Source organism: Eulemur rufifrons, chromosome 23 (genome assembly GCF_041146395.1).
Source record: "Eulemur rufifrons isolate Redbay chromosome 23, OSU_ERuf_1, whole genome shotgun sequence".
In the NCBI taxonomy this organism is placed as follows: domain Eukaryota; kingdom Metazoa; phylum Chordata; class Mammalia; order Primates; family Lemuridae; genus Eulemur; species Eulemur rufifrons.
The window spans coordinates 4,285,401-4,305,688 of record NC_091005.1 but is presented as its reverse complement, the minus strand read 5'-3'; the positions used below and the strand labels follow the sequence as shown (position 1 = coordinate 4,305,688).

The 20,288-nt window shown below is 55.8% G+C and overlaps 1 protein-coding gene across 2 annotated transcripts; it reads right to left on the bottom strand.

Annotated features, from left to right (window-relative positions):
• Nucleotides 1-7,904: 7,904 nt before the first annotated feature.
• CX3CL1 (C-X3-C motif chemokine ligand 1) lies at nucleotides 7,905-19,370 on the bottom strand. Of its 2 annotated transcripts, none has more exons than XM_069497811.1 (4): nucleotides 19,234-19,370; nucleotides 12,871-13,006; nucleotides 10,576-11,005; nucleotides 7,905-10,455 (listed from the first exon to the last, which is right to left on the bottom strand). In XM_069497811.1, the coding sequence occupies exons 1-4, from the start codon at nucleotides 19,304-19,306 to the stop codon at nucleotides 9,913-9,915; spliced, it is 1,182 nt and encodes a 393-aa protein (XP_069353912.1). In that variant the 5' UTR covers nucleotides 19,307-19,370; the 3' UTR covers nucleotides 7,905-9,912. The 2 variants fall into 2 exon arrangements, with proteins under 2 accessions (XP_069353912.1, XP_069353911.1); XM_069497810.1 differs by having other exon boundaries at nucleotides 12,871-12,991; nucleotides 19,237-19,370.
• Nucleotides 19,371-20,288: the final 918 nt, after the last annotated feature.

Sequence of the window (20,288 nt, the reverse complement as noted above, 5' to 3'; positions counted from 1 at the left end):
TCCCCTCTGGCCCCAAACTGGCCAGACAGGCTCCCTCCTGAGGATGCCCGCACGGGACTGTTCTTTGAGCCTGGAATGCTCTCTCCCCAGATACCTGCATGACTCACACCTTCGCCTCCTTCAAATCTTTGTTTACCTGTCACCTTTCGGCGAAGCCTGCCCTATTCCAAACTGCATCCCACCCACCTCTTCCTCTGCTCTATTTTTTCTCTTTTTTGCCTTAATACTTTTCGCCCTCTGACACATCATGCCATTTCCTTATTTATTATGTCCTTGGTTCGTTGCCTATCTCCCGCCTGCACCCCAGACTCCTATCCCCGCTGGGATGGAAGTTCCAGGGGACAGAGGCCTTGGTTTCTTCTGTTCGATGAAGTGTAACCCTTGGGACATGGTAGACTCTCAATACGTATTTGTTGACTTAAGTGAATGAATGGCTGAATGGCTAGCATCGTCCCGACGCAGAGCCCGCAAACCCTTCCCACTGAAACCCACTCTTATCAATGGCCTCATCAATGGCCTCCGGTGCCCGGACCCCAGGACTTCTGGGCTCCCTCTGCACCCTGTAAATCGAGTCCTTCTGTTCAGTGCTACAGCCTGACTCTCTTTCCAGGCAGCGTCTCCCTGTTTCCAAGTTATTTCAAAGGCAGGTCTTTGGTTCCCTGATGGCACTGGGACAATTCAAGGCTCACCCCTCGGGGTACAAAGACAGAAGTCATTGAGAAGTCACAGGTCTGCTGCTCCTAGGGTGGCAGCCTGCCTAGGGGGACCTTCCTGCCCAGTTGGACCCTCTGTGCTCCACAGGGAAGTTTGTTTGGCACCAGGGTCGGTGCCAAGAGCTCGGCATCCTGGGAAGAGCATCGCACCCTTTCCGAGGCACCTGGTGGGTCCAGCCTCTTTGAAAGGCCTTGGTGATCTCCCTGCATCCCTGTCCGACCTCAGCCACGGCAAAGAAGCCAGCAGGGAAAGGGGTCACGTGGCATCAGCACTTGGCGATTTGACGGGTAGCACAGTCCCACCCGGATCATGGCTCACCCCAGGGGGTCAGGAGGGGCGTGGACACTTCTGAGCAGAGCCTGAGCCCCTACCCTAGAAAGCCCCTTTCCAGAGAGAAGCCGGCACCTCAGCAACCCTCTGGGCTGTGGCCGTCTGACCCCGCCTGGTCACCGCAGGGTCCCCCTTCCTTTCTGCCCTGCCTGGGCTCCCTTCAGCACTCCCAGTTCTGTGGGCAATTGGGCTCTCCGTCGTCTCTGGCTGGGCTCACTAAGGGTGTGGTCCCTGGGCAGGTGGGGGGAGGGGGAGAAGGAGGACAGAGAAGGGGTGGAAGCCCCTCAGGCAGGGTCCCTAGAGGGCAGCTTCAGCACGATCCCTGGGGAGCTTGGGAAAGAGAGTTAGAAGTAAAATCAACCACAGGGAGTGGAGTCTGGGGGGGAGGCACCAGCCTTGCTAACCACGACGCCCACGTGCCCACCGCCGGGTTGACAGACGTATCGCCCGCGTCACTGAGCCCCACGGGCCTCTCCTAATCACCCCCCCCATGCTAGAGGAAACGGAATTTGGCATCTGTTAGTCTCATGGGTTTCTTCACATTTCACTAATGTGCGTATGTCCTTAACAATATATAGCACTGTTTACGCACATTTGTAAGCTTTACATTAATACTATAATCTTGTATCTGTACTTCCACTTCTGGCCGTGTTGTACGTGAGGGAGTCATTGGTGTTGATATTCGCCAATGCGTTTCTTTCTTTTCATCATTGTGTGCTATGTATTCTATACACTAAATGTACCACAATTTACTAAAAAAAAGTGGGGTGTCTGCAGTCAGGCTGCCTGCTGGCTTGTTACTGACTATTCGGCTCTGGGTAGGGTCCTTAATCTCTCTGTGGCTTTGTGCCCCGCTGTGGAAAATGGGCTCCTGTGAGTACGAGCTCATCTGAGAGCCATGGCAGGGACGACAAGAGAAGGTTCACTCAAAGGCTCACAGTGATGTCATCGGGACAGTGAACCTCAAGAGAGGAAGGCCAGTGTGCCGTTCATCGGTGTCTCTGGCAATAGATGAGTGACTCCCCTCCCCCTCTCTCCTTGCCACCGTTTCTGTGGGTACCTGGTGGTACCTGTGTCCCTGATACCCTAGAAAGAGGGCCCTGGGACACCTGGATGGGATCCCAACTCCATCCATCTGATGGTGGTCATGGCAACGTGTAAGCCTCGAAACAGCCACACAGGCACAGGGGAGAACCAGGGGTGGGGAGAAGGGGACACCCAGGAAAATGTCCAGACAGGCAGAAGCTGTGGCATTCAGAGACCCTGAGAGTCCAGGGCTGCTAGATTCCTCCCCCACCTGCTCATTCCTTTGGGGAGATTGGGAGACAAGCAGGGTCTTGAGCCAGCCCAGGCTTCCTGGGGGTCCCAGCCAGGCCTGGGGAACAATGTCTTGGCCAGGATGTAACTGTGGTTGGAGCGTCAGAAGGGCTCAGGAGTGACATGGACACATCTTCACAGATAACCTCCTTGGTCTCTGGCATCCCTTTGTGACAATTAAATATTTCCACCAGGAAATGCCTGGAAGTGCAGCTTCCCACGCAGACAGGCTGGCTTTCCATAAACTGCAAAGGGCACAGCACAGGCACCAGGTCTGGGAGTGCCAAAGGACACACACGGCTCTGGCCCCTCCCCTATTCACCCCTTCCAGGACCTGTGTGGGTCACTGGGACACAAAGGGCAACAGGACACACAGGCGCCTACCCTCACGGGTCTCACTGACACATGGTGAAGCAAGCAGGTACAGTCGGGGCACGTGTGGGTTATGATGGATGGGCACAGGGGCTGTGAGTACCCATGGCGGGGAATCTTCATTAAACCAAGAAGTCAGGGAGGGCTTCCTGGAAGAAGTGGCATGTAAGCTGAGACCAAAGGATGAGTAGGAGTTGGCCAGGGGAACAGTGAAGGGTAAGTTATCTCAGGGAGGGAAAAGATTGGCTTGAAGATATAAAAGAATGTGTGACCAAAGGTTTGGGGGGAGGGTAAGAATGGGGTTGGGGGCGGCGGCAGCAGGAGAATGAGGTTGGAGCCAGCCGACAAATGGAAATCCTCCAGGAAAAGCAAGACTCCGAAAGTCCCTTGCCAGTCCCAGGAGCTGTGTCAAAACACCCGATTTCCATGCCCATGGGCCCTGGGTAGCCTGGTTTGCCTTCTGGGCTTAGGACATGCTTGAGCCAAATCACCCAGCAAATAGCTGGCACTTGGTAATGCCAATATTCTCCCCCTGTTTATTCCTTGTCTACTGGAGCCCCTCTGGGCCATTAAAACTCAACTCGGATCACCAATGTACTTCCGAGAAACTGCAAAACCCTTCTTTCCAACTCCACTCAGCGACAATTCCAAATAAATCCAGACAGCTGGCCATGCTGAGGCTGACCTCCATCCCATCTGCAAAGAGAGAGAAGGAGGAGAGAGAGAGCTAGATTGTGAAATGCATGTTTATTTCAGTTAAGAGTGTGTTTTCAAGCTTTTAAACAGCCTCATGCAGATTACTGAGAAGTCATGCCTGCTTAGTTCAATCTTTCTGGATGCTGTCCCTGTCAGGATGGGCCAGGTGATGCTGCAGTAACAAATCAGCCCAAACTCTCAGGGGCTGACACCACTCAGATTTGTTTCTTTCTCACACGACATGTCCATGGAGATTAGCTGGACTAGAGTCTGCAAGGACTGGAAACTAATAAACTTCCCTTTCTGTCCCAAGTTACCTTGCTAGTCAATGATTCATCAGTTGGGCTTCATAAGGTTTGACCTTGCCAAGTGTCTTAATCCATTTTCTATTGCTATAACTGAATACCACAATACCACAGACGAGGCAATTTATAAAGAAAAGACATTTATTTTTTACAGTTCTGGAGGTTGGGAAGTCCAATGTTGGGGGCAGCATCTTAGTGAGGGTCTTGGTGGTGGGGGGGAGTCTCTCCAGGGTCCCAAGGTGGCACCAGGTATCACACGATGAAGGGTCTCACAAGAGACAAACAGGCTTTTATAACAGACCCACTCGTGATAACTAACCCACCCCCTTGCTAACCCATTAATCCATGAATGGATTAATCCATTTGTGAGGGCAGAGTCCTCACGACCCGGTCACCTTCGAAAGGTCCCACCTCTCAACACTGCTGCATTAGGGACAAAGTTTCCAACACGTGAACTTTTTTCTTTTATTTATTTATTTATTTTTGTCATGCTCTGTCACCCTTAGTAGAGTGCCGTGGCATCATCGTAGCTCACAGCAACCTCAAACTGCTGGGCTCAAGTGATCCTCCTGCCTCAGACTCCCGAGTCACTGGGAGATGCCACCACACCTGGCTTATTCTCCATCCTACTTTACCAAAAAAAAATCAAGAATACTGCATTTCTTTATGGATATCCTATAATTCTGTAGTCTTGTTTGAGTACCCAATAACAAAAGCAAACAAAAACAGGAAGTGTCAAACCCTTTGGAAACATCTATTGCATAATCATGGGTTCTATTTACTCACCACGGGAATGCCATTTTTCTAAGTGTTTAGCAAGTATTATCTCATGACATCTTTGCCCATAGGTGAGTTGTTGTTATTCCTATTTTACAAAGGCGAAAACCAAGGGCCAGAGAGGTTAAATAACGTGCCCAAAGTCACATAACATAACAGTCAGAGTCCTGTGTCGTTCTGCTCTCATATTCCCGGAAAACAAGATGCTCACTGCAAATAATTCTGTTCTGTCCTCCAGGGACAGCAAGATCCCTGAAGGTAAGAGTAGCTGCGTCTCTTCCAGAACATACACAGCTCTAGGAATTCTTCTGGGCTCAGAAGCACTCTCCCCACCGCAATTTGACAAGATTAAGGAGATCCTGAAAGGGTTCCAGCTGCTGTACTTTGCTCTCCGTGCAGGAAAGCCAGCCTGGCACTAAAGCCAGCCTGGCGCTAGATCTTTTCTTAACTCCCCGCACCTGAATCATCATCTATCCAGTAAAGCACGTGACTGAGCAGAAACGCACGGGGGCACCGGTGGTCGCCAGAGCGCGTGTGCACGTGCAGCAGCGGCTGCGCATGCGCACACGAACACCTCCCAGACGCCTATTATTCAGCCCCAAGCTGGAAATTCCCAGCCATTCATTTCTGTGTTTTTCTGCCTGACCTCACCCTGCCGGGGAATGTACAGAGGACACGGGAGCGGAGGGGACTAACATCAAAGGGCAGAGGGTGGCTACTGCTCACGGGGCCCTGAAAGGCTTTCGGGGTGGGATCTGGTCGCCTGGTGCAACGGCTGTAAAATTTGGCAAGGTGCCAAATCCCTTCATTTGCAGGCAGTGCGGGGTGGAGCCAGGGAGAGGCGAGGGGACGTGGGGAGGGGGTGCTGTGACTTCCAAGTGCACGTTTCCACCTTCCACTCCCGGAGTCTGAATTCAGTAGGTCGGAATCAGGGCTCAGGAGCCTGCGCTCCGCAGACTGAGGCTCACTCGTTCAGAAACACTGCTTAAGGTTCCGGAGTTCTGGAGAGAGACCTTGAGTCCCCTCCCAGCTCCACTGCTTATGAGCTGTGTGACCTTGAGCAAGTCACGTGTCCTTTACGAGCCTCGTTTTCATCATCAGTAAGATGGGGATCATTGTACATAATTTTAGCACACTGCCTGGCACATGGTAAACATTAATGTCTGATTATATTATTATTATGTAAGTAATATTATATAATACTGGCCCCATCCAAACTCTGCATTAATGGTAAGAATTGCTCAGCTAAAGGTTAGCTCTGTAACTGAAAGAGAAAAATAAAACAATACAAACACTTCCGGATCCCTGGGGAACTGCCCTGGACGGAGCAGGAAAAACCAGGGTCCCCCCCCCACCCCTTGTCCTGAGCCTGCACAGGAGGCTTCAATCTAACCTAAGAGTGGATGAAAAGACACAGGAGGCTTCAATATTACCTAAGAATGGATGAAAAGACAGGAATCATTTCATCTCAAAGCCTCTGTTGGTGTCTCCTGCTGCTGGGTGGTGTGGGGGGGAGAGGTTGGGGGCTGGGATGAGGTCTGCAGTGAGCTCCTGCCTTGGGGTGGGCATGGGCAAATGCCAGACAAAACTGGGTTTGGGGAGAAGCAGGGAGAGCTCACTGCAGAAGGGAGAACCGGAATTTGCAGCTTTGTGCAGAGATAGCAAACACTGATTCCTGCAGGAACTGCAAACCCGAATCTCTGAGGTTTGGCAGGTGGTAAAATGAGCAGAGTACAAGAGAAATCATGTGTGCATCATGGTCTGTCTTTCCTTGACTCACTTTCGGTGGGGCCTTGGGCTCAGAGAAAACTATCCTTACCGTAAGAGAACGAGAGAAGGGCAATGATGAATAGCAACTGGCAAGGGCACAGGGTCGGGGAGCTCCCAGAGGTGGAGGGGGTGGCAGGAGAGTCGGGGGCTCACCGGGGCCTGCCCCATCTCAAGGGTCAGCCGCTGCTCGGGCCCTGCCCACTGTCCCTGGGGGAGCATGTGCCGGTGGGACCAGATCTTCCGATTCACCCGAGGGAACACAGGAAAGTGAGTTCATTTGTGCAAATTCCTAATTTTTAAATGTTGCCTCTAATTTTTAAAAATACCACGCAGACATTGAATCTAAGATGCTGTTGATAGTAAGATGTTATGATATTTAATAAACTGCTAATAAAAAACCCTGCCAATTACACTATGACAAGCCATTGAGTGCAAAACGAATCCCAGTTCCAAACCTGTCACAGTGTGGAAAAGGGTGCATCTCACAATCCATGAAATATTGTGTACCAGTAGCCTGGGCGTGGCCGGGGGCACTCTTGTGCAGTTTCCAACCTGCACGATTGTCCACAGCAGCTCCTATGATGCCATCCCAGGACACTGGAGGGCTTAGGGGCCACCAGGAGGCTCACACTTGAGTCACACCTATGAACCCTCAAGTCCCTTGAGAAGAAGTGATCCCTCTTTGATCTTTGTCTGAACCAGGAATGAGTCAAGGTGCAACAGCATAGCGGCCCCTCCTCCCATAGATGTGGAAGATAGAGAGTGGGGAATACGTTACAGAGGGAATGGCCTGAAAAAAAATGGCAAAAATATTTTCCGTCTCTTCAAAACATCCCCACTCTTTTTGGGAACTGCGGCCTGGCCTGCATCCCTGCCTCGGGGAGGGAGAATGTCTTTTGGTCTTTGTGTTACAGGGAATAGCTCAGTGGGCCCAGGTGGGCAGAGGTCACAGGCTCCGTCTTTGACAGAGGTGGGATGATTAGAATCTTTAACCCGGCGGCCTAGAACTGAGGGCCTCCCTTTAAAACCTCTGTATTTCTGTTTATGTTCAGGAATTTGGATTTGAGATGAGAGTCCACTATTTTTCCTCCTTTGCTGGCAAAGTAATAAACTTCTCTTTTCTTCTCAAACCACTTGTTCTCTGCTTGTTCTTGCTTCTGATGCGGCCTCGAGGACACATGCTGAGCTTTCAGTAACAAAGGCAGCAAATAGGAAAATGTGGCCCTGTTTGTCCCCGGGGGTCACCACTGATAGTGATACCAGGGCTCCTGAGACGGTGGTTCAGCAGGCATGGGATAGGGCTGCACAAGGGATTCTGAGTCCTGCCAGGGTAGAAGTCTCACACCCACATTTATACAGGATCAGAGAGGTAAAGACATTGGCCCAGCATCACACAGCTGGGCAGAACAGAGCCAGGCCAGGGGCCCAACCATCCTCACTCCCATCTCCAATGCCACTTCTGAAGAACTTCCTGTCCTCTGCCCCCAGGGCTGACAGAGGGTGTGTTGGCCCCTCCCTTTCTTTGTCCCCCACCCCAAGGCCCTGGTTGCTGGGCCTGTCCCAGAGAAACCACTTTTATTTGATTCACAAGACTTTTAAATTTTATTAGTAAAATACAAAATGGCACGGATATTAGTGATGAGGGTTGGAAAAGTAAAAGGATCAACCTACGCTTTCCAAAGCCTTCCCCAGATTGTCCTTGTCCATGTCCTGCTTAGAGGAGCTCACCAAGTCCATGGAAGGGGGACCAGCTGCCCCCAGCAGCTTCCTCACAAAGGAAGGGAGCCCTGTCGCCAGGTGTCCCATCCTTGAGGGCTCTCCCAGCGGGGAGGAGCCAGAACAAAGTGCATTCAGACCTGCTCCCACCCTCTCTGAGCCATCAGAGCAACGCCACCTGGACCGGGTCCTGAGCTCCCCAAGCACACTGTGCCGTCCCCAGCGGGGGTGGGTGGGAGGCCAGATGGTCAGGGTGGTGCGACTTCCCTCTCTAGGTGGATCAGAGCTGTGTCTTCTTCCTCAGAGCACCCGTCTGCGAAGGAGTGTGTCACTGGCACCTCGGGTGGAGGGCAAGGGTCACCCTTGGGGAAAGCTGCCACCAGGAACGCGGAGGGCTGAGTCCCGCAGGCCCAGCTCCAACCGTGGGGCGCGGCTCAGCTCAGGCAGCCCCATCGGGCACGCCTGAGTCTTCCGCAGCCAAGAAAGGGAAGCCCTGACTCTGTGCCCACCACTTCCCCTCTCCTGCTGCCCCGCCCCCGCCCCAGGCAGCGTCCCTTTCAGAAATAAACATGGGGTTCATGGAAAACAACGTGGAAATCCCTGGCCCTGCCTGCAGTGAGGGCAAAGATCAGGGAAGAAGGTCTTGGAGTGCAGAGAACAGTGTTTTCAGGGAGTGAGAGAGGCGGAAGGAGAACCCAGGCCGCAGGAAAGCACCGGGGCGTGTGGGACCACAGGGGACAGGGGACATGAGGCCCAGCGCCTGCACGAGCCCCTGAGCAGCATCGGGAGGGCAGCTGCTCCTGAAGCTCTTTCCTGGCTCCTTTCACATGTCCTTGTCGCCAGCTCTCCTCCCTCACCCGTCCCTCTGTCCCCTGGTCCTCCTGGCGGGGCAGAGCTCAGGCTGTCTCAGTGGCTAAGTCTGAGAGGGGCTTCAGAGCTGGTCTCGGCTGTACCCACTCCCATGTGGGGACCCACAGGGCAGGGCCTTGAACTATCGACCCCCTCCCTTGCAGGCCCTCCCGGTCACAGGGTCCAGTGACCAGTCTGACCTGCTGGCAGTGACAGTCTAAAGTGCTCTGCCAATAACGATGGTGGGCTGCATCCAGGGTCTGGGAAAACGGTCTTGGGATCAGTTCGTGATGTCAGGGGTACAGGTAGTGCCACATATCTGCCATCCTTCTTTCCTTTCACAGATGGGATTAGCTTGGCAGGCCGGCGGGGACCCGGGACAAGAACCCGGCCTACAGGCTCAGAGTCAATGTTCCTTCACTACGCAGCATGGACCCAGGAGGAAAGCCACCAGTTATCAAAGCCACCAGATAGCTTTATCTCCCCTTCCACGACGCCTAACCGAGGGCAGAGCTGTCCCTGGGAGCACCACACTAGCTTCATGCAGGAAAAGACATGTCACCAGTTGGGGCGTGGGTTGTGCACAGAGGATGGGGGGGAGATAGCACCGCAGGTGGCCGGGGTGACTGGCGACTGCAGCAGGACCAAGAGACACGATGGGGTCAGAGGGAGTGGGCACAGGGGCCTGGCTTGATGCTCATTTGTGAGAGGGGGTAACATGGTGCCCACAGGGAGGTGTGGGTCGGGGGCTGGGCATTCAATAAATAATCGTCCACTGGGGCAGGGACGGTGTCAAAGGAAACCTCTGACCAGCCAGCAGCAGAGGAGAGTTTCTGGATTTGGGTTGAGCTGGGAGGCCACTCCCTCTGTCCCCGTAGGCCGAGAATGGTCGAGGCCGGCCTCCTGGGGTGTGCCCGGGAGCTCGGAGCAGTTCACACCTAGAGGACCACACCTCCCGCTGTGGTCACCCCAGCTCAGGCCAGGCCCTTGGGTGAGGGGGGGTATGAAGACAGGGGACCCCAGGCAGTTGTCTGAGTCAAATGGCTGGATGCAGGCGGGGGGCAGCTCACACTGGCACCAGGACGTAGGAGTTGCTGCCACAGCTCCGGGGAACGTAGCGGAGGCTCTCCACCATCTCGCCCGCCACCTTGCGAGGGCAGCCCTGGAGGCTCTGGTAGGCGAACATGGCCACCCCCAGGCAGAAGAGCAAGCCAAGGAAGGCCAGCAGCCCCACCGCCTGCCTCCGCGTGGCCGCCTGGGGGTCAGGGGCAGGGGTGATAAGGACGCTCAGCCTCTGCGGGTCCACAGTGGCGTGGATGGGCTCCTCCGCCTTGGGGGCCCAGCTGCCTGAGGCCACTGGCTCCCTGCTGGGGGTCGCTTCAGAAGAGACAGGGACCGCAGAAACGTGGGCCATGCTGCCGGGCTCCCAGTCCTGGAAAGCATCCGTGTGAGCTGGAACGGGATCCATCTCCTCGGGCCCTAGAGAGTTCTCCGGCCGGGGGCTCTGGCCCTCCTCACTCACAGCATGGCCTTCAGCCCCAGCATTCTCCTCCGGGGCTGGGTGGGAAAGGGTGGGGGCCCGGGTGGTGGGGGCCCGGGTGGAGGGGACCTGGGTGGTGGGGACCTGGGTGGTGGGGGTCTGAGTGGAGGGAGCTTGGGTGGGTGGGGCCTGGGTGGTGGGGGTCTGCGTGGAGGGAGCGTGGGTGGGTGGGGCCTGGGTGGAGGGGGCCTCAGAGGTCTTTTCCTCGGCCCAGAGCCCAGTCCCAGGCACGTAGGCTGCGGAACTCTGCCAGGTGGTAGCAGTGGAGATGGCGGCCAGAGTAGAAATTTCGGTGTCCTCAGGCCCTCCATCCCGAGCCTTTGAAGTTGGGGGGAACCTGGTCCCCGAGGAAGCAGACACTCCCATTGGCAGCTCTGGGGAAGTCCCCAAAGCTCTGTGCGCCTCCTGGGAAGACGGAGTCATCTCCAGACCACGGCTTTGCACGGTGGCTTCAGGCTCTGAGGCTGCAGACGGGTACATTTCCCTGGGGCCAGTTTGCTTCTCGGACCTGCCGTCAGGAGCAGCCTGGCTAGATGCTTGGTCTAGATGCTTCATGGCTTCTTGGACCCATGTCTCCTTTGGGTCAGCGCAGAAATATCTGTGCCGCTTGGTCTCCAAGCTACAAGGGAGGAAGACAGGGACCCAGTGATGCCCAGGTACCAGCAACCCAGGCCGGGGGGGCCCAGGGGGGTGCGGGGGCCCAGCACACATGCTCAGCGAGTGCACAGACCTGGCTGGAAATCTTGCTGTCCCTTCGCTAGCTGTGAGGCCTCGGGCAACTCAACCTCCTGAGCCGCGGGGTCCTCACCTGAGCAAGGGGGATAACAGTGCCTGCCATTCAGAGGGTGACCAATGTTCTAGAAAAACTGGGATAGAGGGGGTTCTCAGGATGAGGGACTTTCCATTGTAAAACCTGGAAAGTCCCAGGCAAAAGGGGACAAGTTGATGACCCTACTTCTGTGTCATTGTAAAAAAGGCAAATTATGTAAAGCACCTGCCTCAGAGTAGGAGGTCAGTCACAGCTGAAAATAATAATGTTAATAATATTGTTACCATCAAGGCAGGGGGCTCTGGGCTGTGAGTCTCCTGCTTGAGAGGGGACTTCACAGATGTCCTCTGATGCCAGGTGTATGACAGGTGAGCTCCAAGGTGGGACCCCTGCACTCCGGAAACGACGCTGTGTCGCAAAGTCCTGTTCCCTCTCTCCTTGTTTCACGACTACAGGCTGCACTCTGGGCCCCTTCCCTCCTCCCCTAGTGCACGTCCTCGGGCAGTGGGGGCTCCTAGGGAGCTGGGGCCACATATCTATGGCAGCCCCATGGGACGCTGAGTGCCATCCAAACCTTGAACTTCCTCTGAAGCTGCGTGTGGCTGGTTCACCAACTAGACCGCAGCTCAGAGCTGACTGGGGCCCCCGCTCCACGCCACGGCCTGTGTTTGGCATTTTTCCTGTGTTTAAACCTCACGCCCATCATGCGAGGTGGCTACCACACGCATTCCCATTTCACAGATGAGGAAACAGAGGCTCAGAGAGGTAAAGTCAATGCACCTGGCCCCAGGAGGCCGGCGTGTGACCGTGCAGGTCCCCCGGGGCATGGCGACCCCTCCCCGCCTCCCACTTCCCCTTCATCCAGAGGGCAAGGGGGGCGGGAAGCCAGCCTTGGCTGTGAGCAGAGAGGTCAGGCAGGAGCACACTCTGTCCCTTGCCCGTCTCAGAAGCTGCACAGTCGAGAGAGGAAACACAGGACTTCCTTTAGCTCAGCCTAGAAAGCAAAGGGCCTTTCCTGCTGCCAGGCCCCTGGGCCCGGCTAAGACTGCTTTAGGGCCGAAAGTCAGTTCTGGAGAGAGGCCTTAGGGCTGGGCAGTTGGGCAGTACCCAGGAGAGGCCCCAGGAGGAGCAAGTGACCAGGATGGCCAGGGCTCCCCAGCAGGCAGGGGGAAAGTGGCTCAGCGTAATCACCCCCCAAAGTCTCACAAGGGCCGTTTCCTCATCTGTCAAAGGGCTGCTGTGGCCACACCCTGGCAAGCACGTTAGTTACGCTGTGGCCCTTCATCCTCCTAGCTACCCACTTCACAGACAAGGAAAGCAAGGTGCACAGACTGAGCGACGTGATCAGGGCCCCCCAGCCAGGGAGAGGTGAAGCCGGATTTGCCCCCGTCTGTGGAGTCTGGGACCCGCACTGTGCAACGGCCATGCTGCGCCGCCCCGTGAGCTCTAGCGGGTTCCAGTGCTGTGCAGAATGTGCCTCCGCCCCGGAGGCGTGATCGATCACCCTCAGTGGCTGCCCGAGGCCACAGGCCAGGGCCACTCAGAAAGCCGCCCGCACCTTTGCCGTGTGGCCAGAAGTAAGGTCAGTGAGGGGGCCGGCAGGCCGGGAGCAGCAGGCGGGTTTGCCGCAGACGTTGGCTGGCAGCCCAGGCCGGGCGCGTGGGTACGGACATGGAGTGGCAGAGCCCGGGGACTGTCCCGAGGGCGGTACCTACATGATGGCGCGTTTGCCACACGACTCCTGGTTTCGTCGATAGCCGATGAGTAAATTCACGTTTAACTCCGAGGTCATCTTGTGGCACGTGATGTTGCATTTCCTCACACCGAGGTGCTGTCCTGAGTGCACAGAGGCCCCCGGTCAGCAGGGCTGTCCGCGGGCATCTGGCTCCCAGCCCCACGCCCGCTCGTCCCTGTCACACCCCCCAAGCCAGAGCCACAGCCCTGCACCCTGGCCCCTGACCCGGCCCCGCTCCCCCTCCACGCCTCTCTGTGCTGCAGTTTCCCCACATAAAATAGGCACAAAATTAGTATCTTCCTCATCGGCTTGTTGCAAGGATTAAAGAAAATGAATTCTTACTCATAAAGCTCTTTTTGCCTGGCATATCTGAAATGTTTCTAAAATTAAGTTGCCACAGGCAGTTGGTCTGTTGGAGAGACGGGTCTGAGAAGGACTGGGACCTTCGGGAGGTCGCGCAGCCAGCGTGTGCTGGGACAGGTCCTCCCACCAGGCCCGGCTCCTGCTCCCTCCCGGCCTGTGGCCCTGCCCGCCCCTCACCCCTGCCTTTCCCCGGCAGGTCACCTGCTAAGCCTCTGCCCCACACCCCATTCTTCTCGGGCTCCTTCACGTTCATGAATTCCACAACCTCTGAGACGCACCAGACCCCTGTCCACCCCCATCTCATGCGCCCACCCTGTGACTCGTGCACACATGCGCACACATGTCAACAAACACAATGGCACATATACATACCCCGCACACAAAACCACATACAGACGTACATAGGACTAGGCCCATGTAGCAGATAATACACTTTGTTAAACACGTAAGTGCAACTGCCTGCTAAGAAAGGTGGGGTCCGCTGAGCAGATCATCTTTTGTTCTACCAGTGAGAGCCAGAACCAGTTCGAGAGCGGTTGCTGGGAGGTACCGAATCATTGTGCTTAAGGGAGGGAGAGGCATCTGGAGTTCCCAGGCAAGAGGAGCAAGGGGGAAGGTTGGTGACGGGGGGTGGGGGTGCGGGGCATGGCTGGGTGGGCAGCCGCATGCACTAGCTACCACGTGGGGCCAGAGAGAAACCCCAGGCCCGGACGAGGATGACTACACCCAAGTATTTGGTGTAAACATTTGAAGTTGTTTGCATTGCATTTCCCCCTTCCTCCTTCCCCTAAAATCTCCAGCAAAATTTTTTCTGCTTGGTGTAAGCGCAGAGAGAATGGGTATGAAAAATAAGGAAGAGCTTGAGTTTCAAATCTGGGTCAAGGTTCCGTCTGGCAAAAGCAAGACCCGAGAGGGGTTTGTGAACATCTAGAGGCCAGGACTTCCAGGGCAGTGGAGTCAGGCTGATCTTCTCCAGCTGACCCCTGGGACTAGAGCACACACTGTTCGTGCACAAATGCTTGCATGCATGTGGCCATGCTAACATACTCCGCTGTCTCAATACAGACACACACACACAGACTTTCTAGAATCTACCGCCTCCCCTCCCATCACTCCCGCCCCATGGGAAGCGTGGTTTGGGGCCTGCAGGGTTGGGCTGGGTCATTGAGGGTCAGCACGAGCAGCTCCTGGGGTGGGCAGGACCCTCCCGGAGTCACAGGCTGTCCTTTATCTCCGAGGGACCAGGACATGAAAGTCACCATGCAGGCTGGCCACCCCCTTCTTCCCCATCGGACCTCAGAATGACTCAGCTGCAGCCTCGCCACGCTCTGTTGAGTGGAGCCGGGTGGCAGTCCCCTAGAATGGCCTGACAGATGTCTTCCTGGGGAAGCCCCAGAAAAAAAGGTGCCCCTGAGTGACCCGACATAGGACGACGAAAAGGAGGCTGCCCAGAGGGCAGGAGGAAAGGTCCATTCAGTGGGCCCCACATCCAGCATGGGGAAGGCCACTGCCCGCCTCCAGGGCTTTAGATAGCCACAAAGTCACCCTGTCCCCAAGGTCCATGCCCTCTGCCATGGTGCCTCAGTGCTCTTGACCGGGCTCAGTTCTTGGTTCTGCCGGGAAGGGTCACCTGTCCCTTCTCAGAGCTGAAGTTTTCTTTTCTATAAATGGAGATAATGCCTCGTTCAACCAGCCATCTATTATCTGTCATACGAGCGTCAGGAGGGCAGGGACCTTATCTGTCCTGGTGTCGCAGTGTTTCTCAGCATCAAGTATGAGGCGGATATTCAGTAAATATGCATTGAATGAAATTATGTCTCAATCTACTTATTCCTCTGCAATGCATCTTTCTATCATCTCATCCATCCATCCTTTTGTCAGTCTCCTACCCATGACCCACCCGCCCACCTCTCTGTCTCCCACCCCTCTCCGCCTACCTGTCCCCCATCCATCCGTCTACCCACTCCCACTCACCCACCTGCCACCCACCCATCCATCTTCCCCCCTTCACCTCACGCACCCATCCCTCCCTCCCTCACCAGCCCATCCTTCATTCATCCATCCATTTACCTACTCCCTCTTGTCAATCTCCTTCCCATGCCCCACCCGCCCGCCTGTCTGCCTCCCACCCTCGCCTGCTCATCCCCATCCATCCATCCACCTACCGCCTGTTCATCCTCCATGTCCTTATCTCACCCATCCGTCCATCCCCCAGGAGCCCACCGTTCATTCATCCATCCATCCACTTCCTGATTCAGCCAACACTGGCTTGAATCACTTTTGAATACATACAAAGCCCTCTTGTCCTTAACCTGGAGCTCTGTCTCCCACAGTTGCCGGTGCTGAGGCTGGAGGGCGCACCTCAATCCCAGTAAATGCCGTCAGATCACTATGTTTGTTCAGTCAACCAACAAATGCTGGTCTCTCCCTCGTGCCCTGTGCTGGGTGCTCTGAGGCACAGTGGGGTGAGCAAGCCCTGCCACTGCCCTCAGAAGGCTCCCAGCCTGAGGGGCAGGTAAAACACCTGCACGAAGTATCAGAGCTGTTTTTGTTGAGCACCTACTGTGTACCAGACCCTGTGTTTGGCACAGGCACATCTGCTCTCATTAATTCCCAACATTCCTGCAAAGGGAGTATTGTTAGCCCCATTTTACAGATGCAGAAGAGGAGAATCAGAGAGGTTAGAAACTTGCCCAAGTTCACACAGCTGCTTAGACGCAGAGCTGGTTTTTCACCCAGCCCCTAAAGATCCCACTGTTCTAGGCTGCCTTAGACACCAAGTAGAAACACTATGTTCCAGAACATACCACAAGTGTACTGGGGTTTACATGAGGGAGAGACCACTTCCAACTGCAAGTGACCAGGGGAGGCTTCTTGGAGGAGGTGTCCTTTAGGCTGGACCTCAAGGACAGCTAAGAGGCTTCCAGACAGGAATGTCCTGGATCTTGGGGTGAGGTGATAGAGGGAGGGCTTGAGCCATTGCTCAGCTATGTGTCCTGAGCGAGTCACTTAGTCTCTCTGAGCCTCAGTTTCCTTATCTGTAGAATGGACGTGACAATACCTGCTTCACAGGGTGGTTGTAAGAATAAACATTTTTTTTTTTTTTTTTTTGAGACAGAGTCTCACTCTGTTGCCCAGGCTAGAGTGAGTGCCATGGCGTCAGCCTAGCTCACAGCAACCTCAAACTCCTGAGCTCAAGTGATCTTCCTGTCTCAGCCTCCCGAGTAGCTGGGACTACAGGCATGCGCCACCATGCCCGGCTAGTTTTTTTTCTATATATATTTTTAGCTGTCCATATAATTTCTTTCTATTTTTAGTAGAGATGGGGTCTCGCTCTTGCTCAGGCTGGTCTCGAACTTCTGAGCTCAAACGATCCGCCCACCTCGGCCTCCCAGAGTGCTAGGATTACAGGCGTAAGAATAAACATTTTTTAACGTCTGGAGCATTCCTCCCTTAGCACAGGGTTTCTCAACAGTGACACTACCGGCATTTTGGGCCAGATGACCCTTTGTTATGGGGGCATGTCCTGTACTGTAGGATGTTTAGCAGCATCCTGGCCTCCACCCAGCAGATGCCAGGAGTACCCCTGGACCAAATGCACTGGGACATTTGTACCAACCACAAATATCTCCAGAAACTGTCAAATGTCTCCCGGGGAGCTGGGGCAGAATGACCACTGAGGACCACGGCCCCAAAGACATCTGCGTGGCTCACTTCCTGGCCTTCCCCAAAACTGTGCAAATGCTGCCTGCTAAATGAGGCTTCCTTAAGGCCCCTATTTAAAATGCCAACACCTCCCCTCCCTTCTCTTTCTTTTTTTTTTGATCACAGTGCTTTTTTTCCTTCTGACAGACCACATTGTTTACTGATTAATTTTGTGTACTGTCTGTCTTCTTCAGTCAAATTTCGGCACCCTGAAGGCTGAGATCTTTGGCAATTCATTCATCATTGTGGCTTCAGCACCTAGAGCCGTGCCTGTCACATGATAGGTGTCCAATAAATATTTGTTGAATGAATGCATGCGGAACTGCTTGGTGACATATAAAACCCTGACCAACAGGGAGACAGAGGAATTTTTATTTAAACTCGACAGAAGCCTAGATCTGACACTCTGGATCTATCCTCCCCTGCCTTCCCTGTCCACCCCCACTGCTAATCAGGGGTGCAGACTATACGAGCTTAAAACAGATTTTTTTTTTTTCTCTTTCTTGCCAGGACTTGAGTGGGAGTGAATGCGTCAGGGCTTGGGGGGAAAAAATCCTCTGCTCTGACTTGTGTCTGCAGGTTTGTTATATAAAGCGCAGGAGCCTCCTGCCTGCCACAGCTCCACAAACCCACATTTGGGGACTGACGTAGCTGCCCTGCACCAGCCAGGGAAGCCATCACGAAGCCCCCAAGCCTTCTCTCGGGGCCCCTCCGGTGGCTTCCGAACCACCTCCTCGTCCTGCAGGGGCTCTCAGGGGGTCTCTCGGAGCCACAAACGTCAGGGCTCGTGAGGACCCCCAAGGTGGGCCTGGTCGAATGCCCAGTTTTACAAAAGGAAAAACTGAGGTTCAGAAAGGCTGAAATAGCGCCCAATATCTCAAAGTCAATGAGAAGATTAAGGTAGGAGCCTGGTGGTCCTGAAGCCCCAGGCTGCTAGTCAGCGCACCCAGGACCCCTTTCAATCCTAGCATAGGACCCCCATCAGCTTAGTAAAAGTGATCCTCCTCCTCCTTCTTCCAGAACACCCTCATGGGCACTGGAACCTCATCAGCCCACTCCACCCCGCCCCTGCAGGTAATAGCTATATTTAAAGGTACAACATCTGGGACCAAAGAAGGCCAGATCCTGCTCAGAGTCACACAGCAAGACTATCACAAAGCAGCCTCCATCTAATTCCCCATCTTCCAGTCCTTGCTACCCCCAAACACCTCGGGCCTTAGGGCCCAAGCCCCGAAAGCAGGCAGCCGGCAGCGATTCATCCCCGCTGCCCCCTCCACGTCCCCCCACGCACCCGCTTCCTGCCACACTGGTGAGTCTTTTCCATGGAGATAGCCTAGATTAGAAGCTGGGGGATGCTTCTCACGCTCCCAGATTCTCTGTGTGCCCTAAACCAAAATCCCACTTTCTCTGAGTGCCAACCTGCCTGATGACTTGGGCACCGCCGGAGAGGGGGCTGACCAGCGGTTCACGGAGGCAGCGTGGCCCGCAGAGGTGGTGCGCCTGCATCCGCCCTTTCTCCTGCATCTGGTCCCCGTGAGCCTTACCCTCTCCTGCCCCACTTGCTGGCTGTGCATCCTCAAGCCAGTTTCTAAACCTCTCTGAGCTTCCATCTTACCCGTATCAGGTGAGATGGATAACACCATGCCCTACCAGGTCCTGGGCTCCAGCGAGCAAGTGACTGGAGGCGAAAGCATTTTCTAAACTGTGCTTGGAGGAGGGAAACAGCGTGACAGGGTAGACATGGGCAGAGGGACTGGGCTACAGACCAGTGCAGCAATGCAATAACCTTGACCTTCACTGGTCCTGGGCCCCCTACTCCTGGGGGCCTTGAAATCAGGGCAGGAGGAAGTCCTAACTGCGGCCTGGCCTGGGGCCAGGGCTGCGGGTTACACATTAACCCTGGGTCCCGGCCCACTGTCAGCCAGGGCCGCCCACCCCCACACCCCCCCAGGAGCCTCTGCAGGTTCCCGCAGCGCCCTCCCTCCTGGCACCCCCCCACCTGGCTCCCTCGTGCCTCCCACACCACCTCTCTTGCTGCCAGGCAGCAGCCACCTTGCTCACTGGGCCAGGCGGGGACAGTTGCGGAGACTGGAAACCTTCCCGGCACTGCATCCGGGCGGGCGGCCCCAGCCCCTCTCGCACATCCCCAGGGAAGGGGCTGTGGCAGACCTTCGGCCCTACCCAGGCAGGGTCCGCGGCCCCAACGTCAGGCCTGGGGACCAGAGCCGGGGCTGGGGGGCTCGCTACCCTGCTCGTGCCAAGTCCAGGCCCCACTTACCGGCCAGCAGGACGGTCAGATGGCAGAGCACAGCCACGCGGAGCAGCCACGAGAGCGTCATCGGAGCCATGGCTGGGGTGGGCGAGGGTCCGGGCGAGGCCCAGAGCAGGCGGCTGGGGCCACGCGACAGCTCAGTGCTGCTGCTGCCTGAGCTCTGTCGCTCTTTATAATGGGGCTCAGTGCCTCCGCCTCCCAGCCCCCGCGGGCGGTGGGAGGAGAGAGGAAGGGAGCCAGTGTGCAGCCGCTGGATTCCTCAGGATGTTGCCAGGGAACCGAGCTGCCTCCCGGCTCCGGGAGGGGGCCGTGGCAGGGGGTCTTGGGCGGCTGCTCACCCTCCTACTCCTCCTCTGGACTGGGACCGGCCTGGGAGGCTGAACCAGGCCCGCCAATGTTCAAAGGGCCCCCCGCTCCCCTCTGCACAGCCCACCTCCCTGCCCGGAGCTGGCACCGGCCATGGGATCTATGTGGCCCTAGCCAGAAGGACAGAGGGCAGGTGACGAAGAGTGCTGGCCACAGGCAGGCCAGGAAGGCCTCGGCACCCTGCCAGTCTGGGTCTGACAAGCTCTGCTTTGGTCTGGGGGATGTCTCTCCCACACCATGATGGACCCCCAAGCTTCACCCCTTAAAATCCCAAGTCCCGAACTGTGGGCTGCTGTGGACCTTGCTCATCCATGCCCCCCTGAGCCCAGCAGGGCCCTGGCAAACAGCAGGAGCTCAGTGCAGTGTTTGCTGAAGGAATGATCCAGTCCAAGTTCATGCGGACAGATGGGGAAACTGAGGCTCACAGTCACCCCAGGTTTTCCAGAGCATCGGGGTGCTCTGGGCCCACCTCCCACTGCTGCAGAGGAGAGGACTGGGCACCCGCAGGGGCGTGGACAGCTAAGGACACAGGAGAGAGCCCTGGGCTCCCGGCCTCCGGCTCTCTGGCCTCTCCTTCCCTGCTTTGCACCCACTCCCATCTCTGCCCTGGCCGCTGCCAGCCCTCGCTGGGTGACCGTGCCCCTGGGCTCCCCACCCCTGCAGCCATGTCCTGGAGGAGTCCTGCCTCCCCT